This window comes from Lepidochelys kempii, chromosome 23, assembly GCF_965140285.1.
Source record: "Lepidochelys kempii isolate rLepKem1 chromosome 23, rLepKem1.hap1, whole genome shotgun sequence".
NCBI lineage: Eukaryota > Metazoa > Chordata > Testudines > Cheloniidae > Lepidochelys > Lepidochelys kempii.
Genome location: NC_136402.1, coordinates 3,218,601 through 3,241,123, shown reverse-complemented (window position 1 = coordinate 3,241,123; position 22,523 = coordinate 3,218,601). Strand labels below are relative to the sequence as shown.

At 57.6% G+C, this 22,523-nt stretch overlaps 1 protein-coding gene across 1 annotated transcript; it reads left to right on the top strand.

The window, feature by feature from the left end:
• The first annotated feature begins 118 nt into the window (after positions 1 to 118).
• Positions 119 to 19,673, top strand: SARS2 (seryl-tRNA synthetase 2, mitochondrial). The gene is made up of 16 exons (XM_073321712.2): positions 119 to 383; positions 1,481 to 1,576; positions 3,009 to 3,038; positions 4,454 to 4,594; positions 6,169 to 6,223; positions 7,177 to 7,240; positions 11,109 to 11,214; positions 11,993 to 12,040; positions 12,751 to 12,859; positions 14,741 to 14,786; positions 15,486 to 15,573; positions 16,170 to 16,282; positions 16,528 to 16,621; positions 17,090 to 17,182; positions 17,618 to 17,683; positions 18,496 to 19,673. Exons 1-16 carry the CDS (start codon positions 120 to 122, stop codon positions 18,610 to 18,612), a joined length of 1,530 nt encoding a protein of 509 aa, XP_073177813.1. The 5' UTR covers position 119; the 3' UTR covers positions 18,613 to 19,673.
• The last annotated feature ends 2,850 nt before the right edge of the window (positions 19,674 to 22,523 follow it).

Sequence of the window (22,523 nt, the reverse complement as noted above, 5' to 3'; positions counted from 1 at the left end):
GGCAGGTTCTTTGTTCTGATTGGCCCTTCCGCCTCGTCTTGGGGGCGCGCTGCGGTTGGCCGGCGCGCGCGGGAGAGGCCGGAGGGGGGCGGGGCGAGCGTGTCACATGACCGGCAGACATGGCGGCGCCCATGGCGCTGGGGAGGGCGCTGCGGCGGGTCCGGGCGTGGCGGGCGCTGCCGGGGCCGGGGCTGCCCGGGGCGGGGAGGCGGCGGAGCAGCGAGGGGGCGGCGGGGCGGAGCCGACTGTACGAGCACGTGCGGGAAGGGAACAGCGCGCGGCCCCGCCTGGACATGGCGGCGCTGAGCGCCCGGCCCGAGCAGGCGGAGCGGGAGCTGGAGACCCGCAAGGGGCCGCTGGGGCCCCGGGACCTGCGCGAGATCGTGAGTCCGGGGCGGGGCCTAGCGGGAAAGGGGTGGGGCTTGTGGGCAGTGGGCGGGGCCTATCTGAAAGGGGGCGGGGCATGTGTGCAATGCCCCCGCGGAAGTGGGTGGAACTTGTGGACATGGGAGGGGTTTAGTGGTAAGTGGGTGGGGCTTAGGGCAGGGGAGGGGGCAGGGGCAATGAGCGCCTTGGCGAAGGGGATATGGGTGGTTGGGGTGGGTGCTAGAGGGAGGAGGGTCTTGTGGAGAGTGGATAGGATAGGGCTGATGAGAAGGATTTATAGAGTGGGCGGGGCCTATGGGGGAGGATGGATGGGGGCTATAGAGGAGTGGGAGGTTTATGGGGATGGGATGGGCTAAAGGGGAGGGACTTATAGGGAAGCGTCATGAGGACTATAGAGGAGTTGCCGGGGACTACTGGGTGGGGTTTATGGGGATGGGGGAGTCTACAATGGATGGGTTTATGGGATATGAAGTGGGTCTTAGAGAACTGGGGAGGGGCCTTTGGGGAAAGGATAACAGAGAATGGGGTGTGGGGGGTTGCTGAAGTGGAGGGTACTGGCTTGCCTTCCTGTGTGCTGCCGTTGTCCCTGGCTCCTGCTGGGTGTGATGGCTCCATCTTTCAGATCAGCAGCCAGCTAACAGGGAGAAGATGGATCCAGCTTCCCCAAGCAAAAGCAACAGGGTGATCCTGATCTGATTTTGGTCTCTGTCACCCCTGCTCACAGGACTCTGAACAGCAGCCCTGAAGCTGACTAGAGCCTTGTAAATTTCCCTGTTGCTATTTCTGCCAGCAGCGCTGCAGCTGCCTCTGTGTGGTGAAGGAGACAGCTCAGGGTAAGGGGAAGCTGGAAGAGGAGGTGGATTTGGGAGGGAAGGACGTAAGGTTAGGAGGTTAAGTTGAAGAGTTGGATTCAGGGGGAAAGGTGATGCTTTGAATATGGGAAAGAAAGAAAGACAGAGAGGGTTTGGGAGAGCGAGAAGGGAAAATGATCTACAGAGTGGAAAATACCTGCTGCTTTGTAGTGTTCGGAGGAGCGACTGTTAGAGAAACCCCAGCTCGGAGCACTCATGCTGCTGTTTTCCATCCCCACCAGCTCTCCACGTGGAAGAGACTGGTGAATGTGCAAGAAGAGATTGGAAAACTTGAAACTGAGAAAGAGGAAGTCTCCGTTCAAGTGAAATACCTCGTGGTGAGTCTACACAGCAGCACCTGTCCTATTCCCCAAAATAAAAATACCCACCATTACACAGATGTCACGGTCCAGAACTTATCCGAGGGGCATCCCTGGAAATTGCACAGACACCTTATTCACTGTATCCTGGCTTCATCTGCCTCAGCTGCCATCTCCTCGGCCGTGAATGACTTCAGGTCCTTTCGAAAAGGTGACTGTGTGCATAGAATCATAGAAATGTAGAACTGGAAGGGACCTCTGTAGGGCATCTAGTCCAGTCCCCTCTACTGTAGCCAGAGGGGATGGCACAGTGAACCAAACATCAGGTTTGAAACCTGTAGACTCTCTGGATCTAGAGCATGGATCCAGCAGTTGATGCAAACCTTTATCCTTCCCATTAATTCAAATTCTGCATATTTTATGTTATGTGGATTCTTCCGATGAGACCACAACATCAGAAACTGAACACTAAAACCCCCATATGGCACGTTTCTTAAGCATAGGGGGTCAGATCTTCTTCCCCCTCCCGTCACTAATCCTGGCTGCCGATCGCTCTAGCAACAACAGCTTCATTTTAGTGCTGGATGAACTGTATCCATTAGAGAGAGTCTGTCAAGTGCCTTTTACCAGAAAGCAAAGGACTGTAACTGGGCTCAACTCCTGTTGGCAAAACTACCATTGACTTCAGTGGGTGCATCTTTCAGTCTGTCGCTGTATGACCTCATGGGTTGCCATGGTAGCTCAAAATATGTGACTTTGGACTTTGATGACTTTTAAGCAAGGTGTCTTTAGTCTACTTGCTGCTTGTGGGTTTTTTTGTTTAACTTTATGGGCGGTTTGTGCATGTTTTGTCTGTTTTTTCCCCCTTCTGCCTCGCCCCCTGCCGAGCATGACTGACGAACCCTCCCCCCCCCCCCCCATTCTCTAACCCCACCCCTAAGGGTTTTGTGCTGCTTTTGGATCCATTTCACACTTGTGGGCCTTTGAAAAATCCAGCAGCTGGCAATCCTTGGGTTTGATTCTCCCCTCATACTAGTGCAAAACTGGAGTGACCCCAGGGAAGTGGGTGGAGTTACACTGGTGTAAAATTGAGATAAGTTAGCAGAGAATCAGGTGCATAGTGTGTAGATTACTCCCGGGCCCTGGGGTGAGATTTTCTGCTAGGTCACAGGCTGCCCCCTTTTCCCCTATGTTTCCAAACAGCCCCAGTGTGCAATACAATATTTCCATGTTTAAAAGCCCCTACTGCTTGTGGCTTCTAACAGCTGGTATAATTTTCCGTCATCACAGATGCTCTGTTCAGCATCTTAAAAGAACAGATGCTGGGGAGCTATGAGGTTGCTTACTTTCATACAATCCAGGCGCCCCTGGTTTTGTTTTCTTTAGGCCGGACACCCTTCAGCAAGGAAATAACTCTTACTACCTCCTGTTTTTCTTTTTTTCCTCCCAGGAGACCCAGGACAAGAGCACATTGCAGTCGGTAAGAGCCAGATTTTGCTAATGTAACAATCTGTGAAAGCTCAAGGAAGCATTAAGTGCACACTTGACCTCTGCAGATCGATGCTAGAGGGTCACACACTTAATTCCTTAAGTAGACTGAGCTGTAAGCCCAAGGAGAGCAGAATATTAAGCTGTTGCCTGTGATGTGTAAGGAGCAGCAGGGGGCGCCAGAGAGATATCCACCAACTCACTGCAGCAAACGGCCACACTGGGTTTCTGACTTTGCTCTCACTTGGAGCACTGAAATCCCGTTTTCCGATTCTCCCGCAAATCAACTGGGCTCTGCGTCTTGATGCCTAAAATATACCCTGAAAATTTGAAATTGATCAGACTGTAGCAACCCAAATCTGCTTTGATAATCTGTTCAGAAGCTAAATGGCCACCCCTAATAGTCCAGAAACTGACTTGGATCGTTGGATTTCTTGCTAGCTACCTGAATAGATATGTATTAGTGAAGCTGTGCAACAGAAAACTGCAGGTGATCAGCTGTGTTAGAAAGCTTCATGTTTAGGACTCCGCAGGGCCTGTTTGATCTGTGGCCGCTGGTTTTGGGCCATCCCTGCTTTTAGCATGAATGTGCTATTAGCAGAAGCCCTCGTACGTTACAAGCCCTGGCAGGAGCATATGGAGAGCTCCTTAGAAATCCTCCTTCACTAGGAAGGATGGAGGTTGGGGCAACAGGATGAGGCGTGGACAGGTAGCTTTGAGAGGAAGACCGGGCATGCGGGTTAGGGCACTGGACTTCATGTGTGACCCTGAGCCGCAGTTCTCCAGCTATCACGTGAAGAGAACATATCTTTTATTTTTACCCCACCTTTGTCTGTCTTTAGATTTTAAGCCCTCTGATGCATGACCAGTCTCCTTTTTTCCTGTCCTAATGCAATGAGGCTCTGGTCTTCATTGTGACCTCGAGGCTTTACTGCCATTCAAATCCCTGATGTTCAGGGCTTTAAAGAAAAGAGGGGCTCTCTGGCGGTTAGAGCGTGTGATGGGTGTCCCGTGGAATGTTTCTGTTCCCAGCTCCGAGAGGGGACTCCTGGATTAGTTTTGTGAGAACAAGAGACTGGCTGGCCTGATGTCCGAGTTCAGTTCCCAGGTCTGCCGCTGTGTGACGCTGGGCGGGTTGCCTTTCTGTGCCCAGTTTCTAAATTTCTAGAAGGGGCTGATGCTGCTTTGAGGTTCGTGGTTGACAGAGGCAGTGGAAATGAATGCTGTAATACAGTGCAGGGTACAAGCTGTTGGGAAGATCCTGTAATACGCAGGGGCATATGGGCAATGAACCTCAAAGAGTGGCACAAAACTCGGCCATTGGATATATACCTGGCTCCTTTTTAATCCTGGATCTGGCTGAGACTCGCTCCTCCTTACTATGTTCTCATCTGCTCCCCCAAACAGCTTCCCGATTACCAAGCGCTACGGAACCGAGGTCGGGAAATACGTAACCAGCTGAATTCCCTGTACCAGCAGGAGATGCAACTGGATGAAAAGTACTATCTGAAGGCTCTGAAACTGCCGAACTGGACCCACCCCGATGTGGTAAGGCGGGGCTGCTGGGTCATGGGACAGAGGGTTGCTGTATGGGTGCACAATAGTCACTCAAGACACTGGGAGGCTTAACATTAGAGTTGGTAGGAAACTCTTATGAATACAGAAGAGATCCAGGTAAAGCTAGGTGTCTGTAGTGTATGTGGATTCAGTCACCTGGGCTTTAGATGTTGATATGGAACTTTCACCTTATTTCAGTCAAGTCTGTCCCTGAGCTTTGACTTAAACAGCTGCTCGTGTACAAGGGAGGGTGTAGAGAAGAGCCACGAAAGGGACCCAAGGGCTGGAAGAAACGCCTGACAGGAAGAGTCTTAAGGAGCTCAGTCTGTTCAGTGTCTCAAAGAGAAGATGAAGAGGTGACTTGGTCGCCGTGTATGAATACCTTCCCAGGGAGAACAGACCAGGTGTGAGAAGATTCTTTAATCGAGCGGAGAAAGGCAGAACTAGGACCAATGGGTGGATGTTAAAGCTGGAACAAGTCCAGTTAGAAAGAAGGCACCGGTAAACAGTGCGGGTGATTAACCGTCAGTACCAGCTCTTGATGGCTTCAAATCTCAACTGGATGCCTTTCAGGAAGACGTGTTAGCCAGCCACAAGTGCTTGGACTCAATACAGGGGTGACTGGGTGAAAATCTCCACCCGGTGCTCTACAGGAGGTCAGACTAGATGAGTGAATGGTCCCTTATTCTGGCATTAAAATCTTATTTATCTTCTCTCTCTCTCCATCCATCCTCCCACTAAGGAGAGCGTTGCCCCGGCATAGCACACAGCCGTTCTTACAATGTCATGGCCTCACTCTTTCTTTTTTTTCCTAACGGTGTGGAGTATCTGCAGCTCTAACCGCTAGACCCTGCTCCCCTCCCATTAGATGTATTGATTTGTGCCCGGCTCCCCACCTTTAACCAACGGCCTCTCATCCACGGACATAGGAGAGGCAGATCAGGGAGTCTGGGTGTGATTACTGCCAGGAGGGAAAGACAGGGCCGATCTCTCCAGAATTGCCCTGCCCTGTACGCTCCCCTTGCAGCTCTGATACTGGCCGCTGTCAGAGACAGGACACTGGGCTAGATGGACCCTCGGTCTGACCCGGTCTGGCCATTCCGATGGTCTTAGAGAACCATGCTTAGGGCTTGCCTCTTGTGGAAAGGCTGTCTTGGCTCTGATAATACAGGTAAAACTGGCCCAAAGCAGTGAACCCACACCGCCTTGCTAAACCGGCTAGAGCTGCTTCCCCTGCAGATTGTGAATAGGCGCGCTGCATTCTGGGTAAGCATCCCAGCATGCAGTGTTCCCCTGCTTCGCACTCTGCATTGCGGGATTTTTCTCACGCCACCCTTGGAATTGTGGGACTTTGGGTCGAACGCGCAAACTCCCATAATGCCCTTTCCGGTGTCCTGGAATTCAGTTAGCCCCTAGGTGGTGCCACGTCCCAAGGCCGGGTCAAAGAGAGAGAGAGATCCATGTAATTATGGGGCTCATCCGCTTTGGTTTTGGAGTGCATTCCGCATGCCTCTCTTGAATCTTTGTGGTGGTCCCACACGACCTTTGATCTTTCCTTCCTCCAGCCCGTCGGAGATGAGAGCCAAGCGAGGGTGGTGGAGGTCGTGGGAGAGAAACCAGGTAGGAAGTGGATTCTCGGGGCGGGTTTTGGACCCTGTATGTGGGGAAGGGTCACATGGGCCGGCTGCAAAGCCCATCTACAGCTGGCGTTCCTGATCCCATCTTCCCCCAGCTGGGGGGATCTGGCCCTCGGTTAGCCTTGGTTGTGACCTGCCTTCTCCAAATCTGCCTTGGAGATGGGAACATCTGCTGGGGAGAAGGGGAAAGACCGGCTTTGTCCCCGTGAGCCCCAGGGAACTCTGGGAGCAGCAGCTTACAGGCAGAGAGAGCCTGGGGATGGGGCCCTAGTAGCTGGCTTAGTGGGGTTCTGCAGGTCTTTGGCAGCAGTATGTGTGTTTGCGGGCGGGGGGGAAGACACCAAATATTAAGACATAGGATGGGAGCAGTCAGACATCATCCCTGTGAGGGGAGAATGCTGATAGCTGGAGTGCATGGTCACTCAAACATTAGCTGTCTGGGTGTCAGAACTCCTGGGTTCCATCCCAGGCTCTGGGAGGAGAGTGGAGTCTAGTGGTTAGAGCAGAACAGGGCTGGGAGACAAGACTCCTGGATTTTGTCCCCAGCTGTGGGAGGGGAGTGGGATTTAAAGGGTTAGAGCAGAGGACGATTGGGTGTCAGGACTCCTGGGTCCTGTCCTGCAGTTCAGAAACTAAATAACTTTGACCGTGTCTTCCCAGCTCTGTCACTGGCTCCCTTTGTGACCTTGAGCAAGTTACTTCCCTGCTCTGTGCCTCAGTTTCCCCAGCTGTAGCAGAGACTAACGCTTGCCCAATCTCCTGGGTGGTTTGCCCGACTGCCAAGTGCTTTCTGCTCACTGGATCCTGCACAGTAGATGCACCTGCCGAGTACTGTGTCCACTGAGTTAGTGGGGGAAGAGTCCCCTACAGCTGTGATGCGTCTCCTGGGACCCCGTTGTGACTTTAACCCTTTGTTTCCCCTCCCCTTCATTTTAGCTTTTGATTTCAAAGTGAAGGGGCACCTGGAAATTGGGGAAGACCTGGCTATCGTCAGACAAAGGTAAGATAGTGGGGGGGGGGGGGAGGGTTTGTTTTTAGAGCTACATTACACTGAACTTTGGGTTGAAATCTGATACCAAGGCCTGTCTGATACGTAGGCTTAATCCACCCGGCTCTGAGCCCTCCACGTTAAATGCTAAATTGGGTGGTACGACCGCTGCTGGAATCCCGTGTCCAGGACTGGGGCCCACAAGTCACGAGGGATGTTGGTAAATGGGAGAGGGGCCAGAGAAGAGCCGCGAGAATGATCAGAGGGTTAGAAAACCTGCCGTAGACTCAAAGAGCCCAAACGCTGCTTTAGCTTAACGAAGAGAAGGTAAAGGAGAGACTTGATCCCAGTCTCTAGGTACTTAGGTGGAGAGCAGCAACGTGACGAGAGAGGGGTCTTCAGTCTAGCTGACGAAGGCCTGACAAGATCCCTTGGTTGAACGTTGAAGCTGGACAAATAGACTGGTAATCAGGTGCAAAGCTTCAGGGCCGCTCTAACCCATGGGCCGCGGGGGGCAGAGAATAGCCACAGCACAAAAAGTGCGCTCCGGCCATGTCCCCGATCCACCCCCTGTGCTGCAGGCCGGGCCCTTTGCCACTTGCACACCAGCTGCAGAGACTGCTGCGCAGGGTGGCTTCTTGGGAGGCCATCTCCACCCACCGTGTGATCCCTTTACACTGCCGAAGGGTCTCGAATATATCTGAGCATCAGACCCTTGGAGCCTAAAGGGCCGTGACTTACTAGCCGCCACCCCCCCCCCCCCCCCCGCGTTTATACCTTCCTGCCTCTGGCAGAGGGTCAGGTTTGGAGAGACCACTCCAGACTGGGAGACTGCATTTTGCGATCCCATCGATGAGGCAGCTGGCCCCTGCGCCTGCCCTTGGGGGACCCCCAGGGGATGCGGAGGGGGCTGTCTGCTCTCGTGAACTGTGGATGGTTGTGAGGTTGAAATTTTCTGCATGTTGCTCGCAGCAGATTGGAAGGGAGAGGGCCGGATGCACAGATGGGAGAGTGAGGGGTAGCTGTTCACAAGCAGCCCAGGAAGTCAGTTTCACAGCCGTGGCTGCAACTTGCTTGGTTCTTGTGTCCTTTGGGGTGATGGAGGCTCTGGATAGCTCCGGGCAAGGAACGAGCTCAGGTCTCCTGCAGGGTGAAGTAACAAAAGGAAGGCGCTGTGGCCTAAGGACTGAGGCATGGGAATCCAGACACCTGGGTTCTATTCCGGTCTCTGCCACTGACATGCTGAGTAACCTTGGGCGAGTCATGTGCCTTCTCCATGCCTCAGTTTCCCCTCCCAACCCTGACCTCAGCCTGTGAGCTCCTTGGGGCAGGGACTGCCTCTGCAGGGCCCTGGTTTCAGTGGGGCTCCTATAATACATCTAATCGGGGGGAGCTGAGGATCGATTGGCCGGGGGCTGGACTTTGACTGGCGCTGAGCGGTTGACCTCAGAGTTGTGGGTGCTGAGCACCTGTGAAAATCGGGCCCTGGGGATGCTGTCTACCTGGGAAGTCCTGGGGAAGAAGAGAGCAGAACCTTAGTCCAGGCAGGATGTCAGATAGTCTGGCCTGTAGCCCAGATTGGGGCTTGTTTGAGTCGAAGGGCTTGTCTCTTTAAAACAGCCGAGACTAGGTGGCCCCCCCGAAGCCGCCGATCCCTCGTAAATGTCGCCTGCCCATCCACCATCAGGCAGATCTGCCTTGCATCTTTTGCGCTCTGTGCAGGGAGAGCCATAAACTCTCTCTGGCAGGGTGGCAGATGGTTCCTGGGGGAGCAACTGCCTGCTGTCGAGGCAGAACGCCACAGACCTCGGGAGGCCGCTGGGTTGGAAGAGAAACAGCCATTGTCAACGACCAACGTCCTCGGCCAGCTACAAACGGATGAAGCGTTGCTGAGTTCAGTGGAGCTCTGGCAGCTTAAACCAGTTGCGGATCTGGTGCTTTAATGCCCAAGTGCCACGTGCTGGGCCATGTGTGTTACATGGCTCGTGTCCGCAGGGGATGCGGGTCTGTTAAGAGCCAGATTCGGGGGCCTGGCTCGTAGCAGCTTGTGATTTCAGCTCTCCAGGTGTTTGGTTCAGTCCCCTTGGGATGTCTCCCAAAATGGCAGCTGTCAGACACTGGTTCTTGGGAACCTACCTCTGGCTTTTTTGGTAGTTAACAGTGTGATCTGCTCTGGCTAGGCTGGAGCACGCAGCTGCCAGCTGACATGGGGAGACGGGTCCCACTGGACACCTTCATGGAAGATCCTAGGTCTGAATTACAAAGAGGAAGTGGGGTCTAGTGATTAGAGCAAAGGGGGCCTGAGTCAGGACTCCTGGGTTCTATCCCCGGCTCTGGGAGGGGAGTGGTGTCTAGTGGTTAGAGCAGCAGGAGCTGGGAATCGGGACTCTGGGTTCTATCCCCGGTCTTGGAGGGGAGTGGGGTCTAGTGGTTAGAACCGGGGGGGTCTGGTAGTCAGGATTCCTGGGTTCTGTTGGGGGCAAGTCCCTTCACCCCTCTCTCAGTTTTCTCCTCTCTGTGAAATGGCAAAGATCTTGAGCTTCACCACCCTGAATCAGCCCTTCTAAAAAACCCACCCTTTAGAGGCTGGGACATCTTATTCTCTCCACTTCCCAGGTGGGGAAACTGAGGCACAGAGCAAGGCAGTGACTTAACTGAGCTGCCTGAGGGATTCAGAGGTTGGACAGAGAATAAAACACAGGAGTCCTGATGCCCCCCGCCCCCGCTCTAACCACATCAAAGGGGCACCCTCCAATAGGCATGTTGATCTTGTAGTTAGGGCATCAGACCGCACTAAAGTGATCAGCCACCTGCTGTGTCTGGATGCCTCGGGGGCCCTGAGTTCCAGATCAGCTGTTGCTCTCTCTGGGCCCATTAGCTGATTGCTGACGCCCCCAGCCTCCTGCAGAATGGAGGGGCCATAAATGTTGCGTGGGTTGCCCTTTCTCCTCCCTGTTGTTCGGCTGTGGGCCTCGGGCACTTTCCGACATCAGGCGCGCCTCCCCTGACTCCCCCACTGCCCTGGGGTGAGAGCGATGGCCCGTCATGGAAAAAGTCTCTTCTCCCTCGGCATCTGCACGGGTGTCACGGGGCTTGGCTAATTTCTCTCCCTCTTCAAGATGCTCCCGTGGCTCCAGGAAGGCGGGAGTGAGTGGAATTACTCCAGAGACGAATCTGGCCCCTTTGTCCATTAAATGGGACAATAGCTGTTTCCGTCTCAACTCCTTCGCCCACCATCCTTGGATCGTCACAGATTCCCCTCCAGAAGGGACCACCGTGATCGTCTGGTCTGACCTCCTGTATATCCCAGGCCAGAGAACTGCCCCAAAGCAGAACTTATAGCAAAACTCTTGATTTAAACTTTGTCTGTGATGGAGAATGCTCCATGACGCTTGGTCAATTGCTCCAGTGGCTAAGAGCCCGTTATTAAATAGTTGTTCCCCATGGAGGTACTTATAGCCTGGGGCCAAGCTGCCCCTTAAACGTCTCCTTGTTAAGCTATGTAGTTTGAATCTCTCGCTATAAGGCAGGTTTTGCAATCCTTTAATCTTTCTCTGAATTGCCCCTTCTCCCAGCATGCCCTGCAGGGACCCCGGGGGGGGGCAGGGCAGATTGGGCTCCGTGACCCCAATGGTGACTGACAATCTGAAGCTCCCCACCACCACCCCTGTGAGGTAGGGCGGTGCTGTTATACAGCTGGGGAAACTGGGGCGCGGAGAGGCTAAGCGACTTGGCCGTGATCGCACAGGGAGTCAACAGCAGAGCTGGGCTCCAGGTTAGGGCTGCGCCATGTTTCCGGGAGCAGCCAGTCGCTCCCTGTGTTATGTTGCCTAGTGGAAGTGGCTTGACATGGTCTCTCTTCCTTTCTCTCCCCATGCAGGCGCCTCTCTCACATCTCAGGCCACCGCTCCTATTATCTCCGTGGGGCTGGAGCCATGCTCCAGCATGCCCTGGTGCAGTTCACCGTCAGCAAGTTGGTGAAACAGGTACTTCCAGCTGGGTTTGCCGTGTGGCCTGGGGGCAGCCTGATCTAGTGGTTGGAGCAGGGTGCGAGGCGTCTGGGCTCGCTCCCCAGCTTGGGGAGCGGGGTGGGGTCTGGTGGCTGGAATGGGGAGGGGCTGGAAGTCAGAGGTTCTGTTCCCAGCTCTGGAAGGGGAGTGGGGTCTAGGGCTTAGAGCAGAGAGGTTGGGCTCCTGGGCTCTATTTCTGGGCTTGGGGAGGGTGGGAGTGGAATCTAGTGGTTAGAGCAGAGAGCCAGGACTCCTGGTTCCTGCTTCCAGCTGTGGAAGGGGAGGGTGGGATCAGGAGCTCAGACTGCTGGGTTCTATTTCCGGGCTTGGGAGGGGAGTGGTGTCCAGTGGATAGAGCCCCGGGAAAAGGCGGGGGAAGGGGGAGTCGTCGTCAAGACTCCTAGGTTCTGTTCCAGACTGTGCCGCTGACTCGCACGTGTTTGAGGGGGCGTCAGGATTCAGTTCATTAATAGGATTTTGAGGCTCCATGCCCCACCAGCGTCCTCGGATAGACCCTGTGTCAGGACATTTGGTCGGTCTCAGGCCAGCCCCTGCTGTCCGCAGCGCCAAACCGCCCCCAGAATTCAACCCCCTGGTCGGCAGCCTCCGCAGAGGCTGAATGGGGTCACGGAGCCCAATCTCCCCTGCCTCCTCCCCCCGTCCCCGGGGTCCCTGCAGGGCATGCTGGGAGAAGGGACAGTCGCCCTGGGTCCGCTGGCCTGTAGGATCTTCTCCTTTCTCTCTCCCTGCCTAGGGCTTCATTCCGATGGCCGTTCCAGACCTGCTGCGAGGAGCCGTGTTTGTAAGTGTCCTGGGGACGGAGCCCTGGCCCCCCCCTGCCCAGGAACATGGACGTTTCTGACTTCCCCGCCCCCCGTTCTTTGCTGGCCTTGACAGTAGGGTCTCCCAGAGGCCGGCTGTGTCGGTGCCGTGTTCCCAGTGCTGGCCCCCGACTCCTCTATCCCAGTGTTCCTGTTACAACTTGATCCCGTCAGCCCCCAGCTCTGGGATCCCAGTGATGCTGGCTCCTGCCTCTGCATTCCCAGCAGTGCCAATTCCCGGGTGCTCATTCCACCCCCAGCTCTGCTGGCTCCCAGGTCTCTCTCTGCTCCCAGGCACCCACCCTGTCCCACAGCTCTACACTGAGAGTGGCAGCTGGCCCGACTTCCCCCAAGCCCTGTATTCCCAGGGTCGTGCATTCTCCACCAGCTTGCTCCTCCCCCTGTTACTGGTGCTCCCCGGGGGTCTGCCCACCCTGCTCCAGGCCCCTTGCGGTCTCCCTCACTCTCCATTTCTCCCACTAGGAGCAGGGCCATGGGTCCATCAGCCGTGCAGAGTGTCTGGCCACCTCTCGGAACCTCGAATTTGGGAGGGAGGGAGGGCAGGCGCGATTCTGGGTGAGCCGACAGGGTGGCCACCCAGGACTGGGGGAGCCCTGGCAGGGGTGGGTTGCTCTACTGGGGAGCTGGACACCGTGGAAATAACCAGGGCTCTGCAACCTCTGCCCTTCAGGAAGGCTGTGGCATGCAGCCCAACGCCGTCCCGTCCCCGGTGTACAACATCGACCCGACCCGCTTCGAGGACCTGTGCCTGGCTGGCACCTCCGAGGTCGGCATCGCAGGTGAGGCAGGAACCGGCGGGCCATGTCCGTCCTCGGCTTCCTGGTGCGACACTGAAACGCTGTGCCCCAGAGGTGGCCGCATTTCAGCAGCGGTGGTGGGGACGGGATGGAAGGGCCCAGGTCAATGTGAGATGAGGTTGGTCTGATCCCTGAGCCCCAGGGAGCGCTAGGTCCCTGGGCTGATGTCTGATAATTTACACTTCCTGCATTCGCTGCACCTCCGACCCCACACCGGTGGCGGGGCATATTACCCCTTTAAGGGACCGGCTGGAACTGGCAGCCGGGTGCAATCACGGCACGCCCTGCCCTGCACTGGGGCTGTGTGTAAACAGGGAAAGGAAGCTGAGCCAAAGGGAGAAGAGACCAGACCTAGGCCTGGGAAAATCGGTTTTTCAGTTGTAAGTTTGGAGACTCTGACGCCAGGCCCTTAGAAACTGGATTAAGCAGCTTCTTTCCTGAGCTCCTCAAACGCTCCGGGAGCTAGGAACTCTGCCAGCTGGGATTGCTTCAGGGGCCCTAAAAAGGACATTTTAGTTTTAACCGGCCCCTTCTCGGATCCCAGTGCACCTCCCCGCTTAGATCTCAGGCCTCCAGCCGGCACCTTCATCAGGGCAGGATCCCACCATCCTCTTCCTCCTGGCGGGGGGGCTTTGAGTTCGTCTACCCTGGAGCTGGGAGCTGTAATTCCCACTTCGGACAGAGCTAGCGGGCAAAGAATAGCGGTGTGACCCCTCCCCTGCGAGACCCCAGGCACCTCCTCAGACTAGCCCTGACTCCGCCGCGGCTGCACTTGATTGCATGCTCCCTCGACCGGAGCGAGCGCGGGTACATCTCCAACAGAGCACTTAGACACCGAGCGGCCCTGCCCACGCTGCGTGGCTTTCTTCCAGGCGTCTCCGAGCCCCTCTGGGTTTTCAGCGCTCTGGTGCAGCCGGGGGAATAGCGAGCGACCGCTGCCAGTCCACCCGACCGCTGCCTTCGGTTGTCTCGAGGCCGGGACTCACACGGTGGCTGGCGGACGAACGCCGTCCCGTTTCTGTGCCTGGTTCCTCCAGTGTGCCGTAGGCTTGTGTCTTCCGCCGATCCGGCCGGTTTTCTCCAGTCGACGGTGAATGGCCTGAGTATTACGGAGTCGGGTACCTCTGTCCCTGCTGGGAATTGCACCCCAAGCTCCGGCGTAGCCTTAATTCTCAGGCTGCCCCGGATCCGCCAGCAGCTCTGCCCCCACCAGTCTGTTCTCTGCCGCTGTGCTGAGAGTTAGCCAGCGACCAGTCGCGGCCTATTTATTCAGAACAAAAGCACTCCGGAGAGAACAGATCTGGGGAAAAAAACCCCAAACCAGGAACCACAGGCGCTCACCCGTCTTCCAGCTGGCAGGTCTCGAAGACCTCCAGGCACCCAGCAGGGCCTGTCTCTGGGCTGGAGCGTGAGGGACCCTCTGCCCTATGTCAGGGCGGGCGCTTTGTGCTGTTCCAGGTGCATCGTGTGCCAGGGCCTTTGAGCCAGGTTGAGCAGCCTGGTCCCCATGGTGGTGGTAGTTCATTGTTTCGGGGTGGCGGGGGGGGTTATGTTAATGCCCCCCCCTCCCCCCAACTCCTTCGTTGGCTTTAGATCCTGCAGGGAACATGTTTTCTCTCCTCTGCTGAGCCAGCAGTGCGGTCGCGAGCCAGCCCAGGAAGATCTCCCTACAGCTGATAGTGTGGGCTCTGTCTATTCCCTGCTTTCTCCAGCCATCCACCGAGAGAATCCAGCAGCGCAGGGGCCTTGGTCTTGTTGCTGCTGTACCCAGGAGAAGGGCTTAGCGTGCCCGGCACAAGGAGGGGGCCACCCCATCACCCTCTTCTGTGCCCCTTACTGAAACCCTCCTCCCCCTTTTTCCAGGCTACTTCATGGATCATGCTGTGAATTTGGAGGACATGCCTGTCAGGTAATAACCTTCCCCTTGCCTCACATGGTTTGTTTTTCACAGTCGTCATCTTCCTTCTTGATCTGTCTCTCTCTGCTCCCATCCCAGCTCCGGCCCTTTGACTGGCCCCTCCGTGCAATCCCACGGCGCTCAGCGCAAGAGCCTTCTCCCCCGCAGCGCTCGCCGTCCTGGGCACTTGCCCCGTATTTCTCCCACCCTGACAGTTCTCTGTCTCATCTGGAATCGCACCCACTTTTCCTCCCTCAGCAGACTTGGTTTCTCTGTCCCTCCAGTGTCATTTATTCCCTGCCAGGGGTTTGGGAACGCTGTGCAAAGTAAATTCTTGTTGTATTCCACAAGGGGGGGCGGGGATAGAACCCAGGAATCCTGACACCCACAGCACCTCCTCCCCCTCCGCACTTCAACCACTGGACACCACTCCCCTCCCAGAGCCCGAAATAGCATCCAGGAGTCCTGACTCCCAACCTCCTTCACTCCCAAGCCTGCCCCGAGACCTCAGGGTTCTGTTCCTGGCTCGGAGTCGAATAGGGAAAAGTCTGTACTTCGGTGCCTCAGTTTCCCCACTCTGTCCAGTGGAGCTAATGATGCTCACCCCCATGGCAGCTGTGGGGGTTCTTCCCCCCCCCCCCCCAGCCCCGGAGAGGGCTGGAACAATGGGTTTAATTTCATGGCCTGGCCTGTCCCTTTCCCCTTTGCCAGAACCGTGTGTTCCAGCACTTGCTACAGAACCGAGACCGACACTGGCAAGGAGCCCTGGGGGTTGTACAGAGTCCATCAGTTCACCAAGGTAGGGGCGCCATTCATTCTCTTGGGGAAAGCAGGAACTGGGGGGCAAGGGGGAATGGGAGATTAGAACCCAGGAGTCCTGACTCCTAGCCCCCTGCTCTAACCACTAGACCCCTCTGCAAGAGGCAGGGCCACCTTCCCTTTGCTGAGGAAGGGTGAGCAGAGAGGCGCTTAGTTTCCATACAGGATCCCGCTCTGGGTTGCTCCAGCTACCGGCCAAGGGGGCTTATCTGCGTTGGCACCTGGGGCCTGGACTGAGATCCTCTGTCCTACCCTAACCGCTGACCCGATGGGGGAGCGGACTGCCAGCGCCTCCTCCCCGGGGCTGGATCAGAACCGACACCCTCTGGGCCGACCGCTCCCACCAGCCTGGCATCTTCGGGTCAGGAGGGTCCTGTCACAGGGCATTGACAGCAGGGTGGCGTTCCAAGATCCCAGCCCTGGGGGACAGGGTCAGTGCAGGTTGAGGGAGGGGGGCCTGGGAGCCCTCCCGAATAAAAGGCCCGTGGGACGGCACGAGGAGCGGCACCCGGTTCCAGGGGGGGTGGCAGCGGCTCCTCCTGCCTGATGCGCCAGTTTCTCTTCCCCCCCCCACAGGTGGAGATGTTCGGGGTGACGGCGGCGGAGAGCGGGGAGGAGAGTGCCGCCCTGCTGGAGGAGTTCCTCGCCCTGCAGAAGGAGATCTTCTCCGAGCTGGGGCTGCACTACAAGTGAGCGGGGAAGGAGAGGCTGGGAGTTCTGCAGGCCCTTGTCAAAAGGGGAGCTATGGGGTAGGGGTGGGGAGCACCCCCGCAAGGGTTACCCTTCTGCCCTCCTTGGCGGCTCAGGGCTGCTTTCCCGGCTCGGCTGGGGAAAACGGCCCCAGCAGCCCCAGCCCTGCTTCGGACCGGGTGCCCCGAGTGCTGGGATTGGTCCGTACCTCCCGCCACCTGCCTGATCGATCTCTCTGCGGCAGGGTCCTGGATATGCCCACCCAGGAGCTCGGGCTGCCCGCCTACCGGAAATACGACATCGAAGCCTGGATGCCTGGCAGGGGCAAGTATGGCGAGGTGAGAACCGCCAGCTGGAGCGGTGCTGGGGGTGGGGGAAATCCAGGCACCAAGGGAGCAGCTTGTCCAGGGGATCTGGGGCAAAGGGGGCAGCCCTGGCTGATATCTGCTGCCGCCCCATGTGCCTTGGCTCCCTTAGGTTAGGATCCCAACCACAGTGGCTGTCCACCCGCATGCTTCAGGGTGTGGGGGTGGATAGGCATGTGAGGGGTCAGGAAGGAGATGTACAATCTCACACACACCCCTAATGCAAATGTACTGATGGGGGGGGGAGAGTCCATTTGTGGGGAGTGGTGTGGCGGCACCAGGCCCACTGGTCTGTCCCTGGGGAGGTGTGGGGGGAGGGAACTGGTCTGGATGTGGGGACAACCTAATGCCCTTGGCGGGTCATGTGGCTGCTTTCTGCGTCACGTGACTGCCGTCCCCCAAGCCACCTCCCGCCACACGGCCCCCTCCTCGCTTCCCCAGATCTCCAGCGCCTCCAACTGCACTGACTACCAGAGCCGGCGTCTGAACATCATGTACTGCGACCAGACGGGGCAGCTCCGCTACGCACATACGGTGAGTGCCCGGGGCGGCGGGGGGAGATGGGGAACACCCGCACGCCCCCCAAAAGGAGTGAGGGGCGTTTCTCAGGCGATTTCACAGGAGCGTCAGATCTAGCTGGACTTGGGTGGGAGACCTAACAGAGCCTGGGTGCTGCATCCCAGTGCTGGGCGAGGGGTCCCTGTAGAAACCGTCCCCACGCCCCACCCCAGAGGGGGCTACGGCTCAGTACTGGGGGAGGGAGGGGTCCCTTTGTCTGTCAGGTTGGATCGTGCAGGGGGAACGTTGTATGTTAATAAATTCATCCGCCGTGGGGGCGAGCAAACTTCATGGCTACAGGTCCCGGAGCTGCTCGGGAGGCTGGCAGATGCAGGTCACCGGCTGGTGAGCGGCTGTGGGGCAGGGGGGATTAAATCCCCCCCCCGTCATTCGCGCTGTTCTTCTCCCCAGGTCAACGGAACGGCCTGCGCTGTCCCACGGGTGCTGATCGCTCTGTTGGAGTCCAACCAGCTCAAGGTGCGCTCCCGTCCCGCCGCGGGGGACATCTGTGCCCTGCGTTCGGCTCCTGGGCCTGGGGGCAGCTGTCCCCACTGACGACCAGCGCGGCGGAGGGGGGCCGGCCACACGGCCCCGGGGGAGAGGGCAGAGTTGTGGCAGCCTGGATTCTCTGCCCCAGCCAGGAGTAGAGAAGTGGGGAGGTTCCCCCACTGAACCAGAGCCAGGCTAGGGTTGAATTTAGAAGGCACTTTCCCGGTTCCCGTTTCAGGCCAGATGGGGCCGTTAGCTCATCTGGTGCAACCTCTCACACAGCACGGGCCGTTAAGTAGCACCCGCCGATGGCTGGAGTGCGCTCGCAGCGTGAGGCAACTCAGGGCATTTGTCCCCGAGAGCAAGGGGCCCCCAATGCCCCTGCACTTGCAGGGAATCGATGAGGGGAGATCTCCCCAGATGATCCTGCACCCCTGGCTACGGAGGAAAGTGGGTGTGGCGGGGAAATCCCCATGTCCCTGCCAAGCTGGGGGGAAATTCCTCCCTGCCCCCCTTCTCTCCGTCAGCTGGGGAGCAGCGCAGAAAATCGGGGATGGCTCAGCAGTGTGGGCCCCATTCCAGATTCCCTCCCCCCAACAAGATCCAAGTTTTTTTGGGGAGCAGGGAGCATCCTTCTGCCCAGGCAGACAGGCCCGGAGCCAGGATGGTGGAGTGGGCTCCAGGTGGGAGCTAGCGGGTAACGTCTACAGTCACTGCTGTTGTTTAGCCATGGGGGGGTGGATTCCCCCCCCCCCCCAGTGCTGCGTCTTAACCACCCCCTGCCCCGTTCCTCCCCCCAGGACGGCAGCGTCCGAGTCCCCGCGATCCTGCAGCCATTCCTGGGTGCGGAAATCATCGTCAAACCCAGCTACGCCCCCTTGAAATACATCGGGCCCAACCAGCCCAAACGCTGCTGAGCAGCCCACCGGGAGCAGCCGTAACGGGGACCAGCTGTCGGGGATCCCACTCCCCCCCCCCCCCCGACCCCGCCAGCCCAGCCGGACGCAGACGAGACACGCGCACACCCCGGCAGCATTCAGAGGGGCCTTTCCTGGCTTGTTTTCCGGCTCTGAGCCACACCCAGGTTATTCTCAGTGGCTTGTGACCCGTCCCTTCTCCTGCCCCCTCGAGTTGGTCTGTGGCACCTGGATGGGGCCGATGTGGATGGGGTCTGAGGTGCTTCAGAAACCCCAAGATCCTTCCGGCACTGGATTGAGCTGCCTGGAGCCAGACCCCAGCACTGGCAAGAAGCAGGAAGCTGTGTTCTCCCCAGGACTCCTGGGTTCCTCCATCAGTAACCCCTGGCGAGGAGGAGGAGAGATCTGGCTTAGAGGCCTTTGCGGGGGCATGCTGCCGCCATGGCTAGATTCATTCACGCCCTGAACAATTCCCTCTCCGTGTCCTGCTCCGCAACCTCCCTGCCGGTACCAGCCACGACCGGCGGAGCTGATTGCTGACGAGATCGAGAGCTTTTCTCCCTGCGGGCTGCCGGTTCTCATCTGACTCGGGCCAGCGCTGGCTGCAGCGTGTTCCCATCGGCCAGCCCTTTGGAGACCCTGACGTGAAATGAGTTTTGCCAGGTCTCAGCCCAGCTCCCTGGTGGAGCCGCTTCGCACAGAGTAGGATCGGCACCAATTCTCACCGGCAGCCTCAGTGGAGAGGCAGAACAGGCCATGGAGACTGTACTTCCCCCTCAGCCGTAGCCAGGGTCCCCCGGGGCTCTGGCAACCAAGCAGGGGGGCAGTGTGTGGGGTGGGGAGGTTCGCCCTTGCAGCTGCCCATGCTATGGGGAAGGAAAGGGAGATCCAGGCTCCCTGATCGGTCGCTGGACTGACTGCAGGTGGGCAGGATCCCAGCCAAGGAGCTGAGAGGGGGAGAGAGATACCTGAGTGGGGCAGCTGCCAAAGTGGGGCATGGGGTTCCTGGAGCTGCCAATCAAGGCAACGAGATTGTGCCACCCATTAAATCTGCAATTGGAAAAGGTTCTTCTGTTCTCAAGGTCATTGCTTAAAACACAAACTGGTTAGGGAGGAGCAGGGTCCAGTGGGTTACAGCAAGGGGGGTTGGGAGTCAGGACTCCTGGGTTCTCTCCTAGCTCCGCCACTGACTCATGACCTTGGAACAAATCACTTCGTTTCCCACTGTGTGGAATGGGGGTCACCCCTCCCCTTCTGTCTTTGTGGATCCTCGGCTGAGCCTTTCCCGGCAGGGTGGAGGGGAAGTTGGTCTGGAAGGACCTGACCCAGCATCTCCATTGACCTCTGTGTGCTTTGGATCAGCCCTGTCGTGCGGTTGGGAAAACCCTCCTGCCTCAGGGAATTCCCTTTGCCCTGGTGCTTTGAGATCTCCAGTCCTGCTGCATTGGAGGGGGAGGCACCAATTGACTGTGGCAAATTGATCTTAATTGCTACTGTGGTCCAGAGTCACCAGGGAACGGAATAGCCAATGCTCCTGCACCCCCTGCTCCTCTGTGCTCCAGCAGTTATTCCACGGAGGAGAGCGACGCCTGCAGGACAGGGTGCAGGGTACTGGAACAGCTCCCCTGGCCAGTGGTTTCCCTGCCTTCGGGGCAGGATCTGACCCTTCGTGATTGTACAGAACTGCTGTTCGCCACTGAGAGGCAGCCGTCTCTGAGGCGGGGTGTGACAGCTGCTTATAGATGGACAGTTTACCCAGCACTGAGATGCAGCCACCTCTGGGGTGGAAGGTGGCAGCTGTTTATATGGGGATTGCTCCCCACCAGTGAAATCCTTCCAACCCCAAGTTGGCAGTCCACAGTTGTTTATCCTCCCCCAGCACTGAAATGCTGCCACTTCTGGGGTGGAAAGATGGCAGCTGTTTATACGGGGATCGCTCCCCCTGGGCTGAGATGCAGCCGCTTCTGGTACGGAACGCAGCAGCTGAGCAATGCCGGCTGCTCAAAGAACTACAGGCCCCGGTGCGACTGGGTTGGCGGTAGCCAAGTTGGGATCCCAGAGACGTGGTAGGACAAAGCTGTTTTGTCCATCACCTCTGCCCTTGCCAGCCAGCGTCAGAGAGGGGCAAGTAGTCCAGGTTTACGTGAAAACCTGCTGCTCCCCCCCCCCCCGGGGCTTTTTATTGCTTAGAAATTTGCCATGCCGGCTGATTTGATTCAATTCCTCCTGCGTCCTCCCTGGGGCTGCTTTGCTCCTGCGAAGGGAACAGGGTGCAACCCTTTTTGCCTGGCTCAGCCTGACAATTGCTCTGCCACAAAGAGGGGCCTGCAAAGGCGAGCACAGAACAGCTGCCAGCTGCCCGTTCCTGGCTGCGCTGATCAACAGCGAGGGGCACGGCATTTATCAGCGCTCGCCGGGAGCTAGGGCCGGGCGCCCACTGCTTCAAACTCGGCTGCAGGCCGAGGGCTCGCGATGCCCCGGGCGGCTGCGTCTGAGTCTGAGGGGAGAGCGCCCCCTCCGGAGTTGCCCCCGCAGCACCGTGCCCCCTCGCTTTGAGGGCAGCACGAGACCGGATCTTCTTCTTTTTTTTCTTTGCAAAGAGTAAAGTCACCCCCCCCCCCCCAAAAGAGCATTTTTCAGGGCACCGAAACTGTTTGTGCATTTGGGTGGAATTTGGCAAATAGTTTTGGCTGAAAAAATGTTTGGTTTTTTTAAACGTCTAATTAGCTAAATTTCTGACTGAAACCATTGAAAAGCCGTGTTTTGGTTTGAAGGCCGGGTTCGATCCAATGCACAAACAGTTGTTTTTGTTTTATTTTATTTTTTGCATTTTGGCTCGAACCTACCTGATTTTGGGGGGGTGGAGGGTCCCAAAACGGCCAGTCATTTGCTCAGGGCTAATCAGCACTGATTGCAGAGGGAGAGCGCCCACTACTGAACCTCCCACTGCACTGGGGTCAGCGGTGACTGCGAGGGGAGAGCGCCCCCTGGAGGCCCTGCTGGGGTCAGCGGTGACTGCGAGGGGAGAGCCGGCCCCTAGAGGCCCCGCTGGGGTCAGCGGTGACTGCGAGGGGAGAGCCGGCCCCTAGAGGCCCCGCTGGGGTCAGCGGTGACTGCGAGGGGAGAGCCGGCCCCTAGAGGCCCCGCTGGGGTCAGCGGTGACTGCGAGGGGAGAGCCGGCCCCTAGAGGCCCCGCTGGGGTCAGCGGTGACTGCGAGGGGAGAGCCGGCCCCTAGAGGCCCCGCTGGGGTCAGCGGTGACTGCGAGGGGAGAGCCGGCCCCTAGAGGCCCCGCTGGGGTCAGCGGTGACTGCGAGGGGAGAGCCGGCCCCTAGAGCCCCACTGGGGTCAGCGGTGACGGCTTGTGGCTCACCCTACTGCATCCCCTGCAGCACTTTCCAGAAGTGATGGCCATCATCACAGGCCTCAGTTTCTCCCACCAATGTCAATTAGAGGTGGCATTAGTCAGGCCCTGGATGAAAGCAGTTGCGTAGCGTTGCTCTGAGTTATTGAGTAGCTGTCCCCACAAGCCAGCTGCACCTGGGCCCTGGGTGAATGATCCCCGTAGGAGCAGCTGCCACACTTCCACCCAGAGGTGGCTGCATTCTAATGCTGGGGGAATGATCCTTATCCATACAGCCTTAGAACTTGTGATGCTGATTGTAATGTACTTTATTACGGAGTCACTCTGGATTGATGGCCAGGACCATTGCATGGTTCTGGCCCGGGTCCTGGCATCCGCCTGACTCCTTTGCTCGCCATAGCTAAGCCCTGGCACCATTCTCCCCCTTCCCACCCCCCGGGTGCTTGAGAGCACCGGGAGCAGGCAGCTAGCTGAGAATCACCTTTGACTGACTTCAGACTGAAACGGACCTGGAGCTTTAAATCAATGAGGCTCATTTAGAATCAGGG

Coding starts and splice junctions, on each gene's coding strand:
- SARS2 (XM_073321712.2), top strand. CDS start 120: ATGGCGGCGCCCATGGCGCTGGGGAGGGCGCTGCGGCGGGTCCGGGCG. Junction 4,595..6,168: donor ACTGGACCCACCCCGATGTG/GTAAGGCGGGGC, acceptor TCCTTCCTCCAG/CCCGTCGGAGATGAGAGCCA. Junction 12,860..14,740: donor CTCCGAGGTCGGCATCGCAG/GTGAGGCAGGAA, acceptor CCCTTTTTCCAG/GCTACTTCATGGATCATGCT.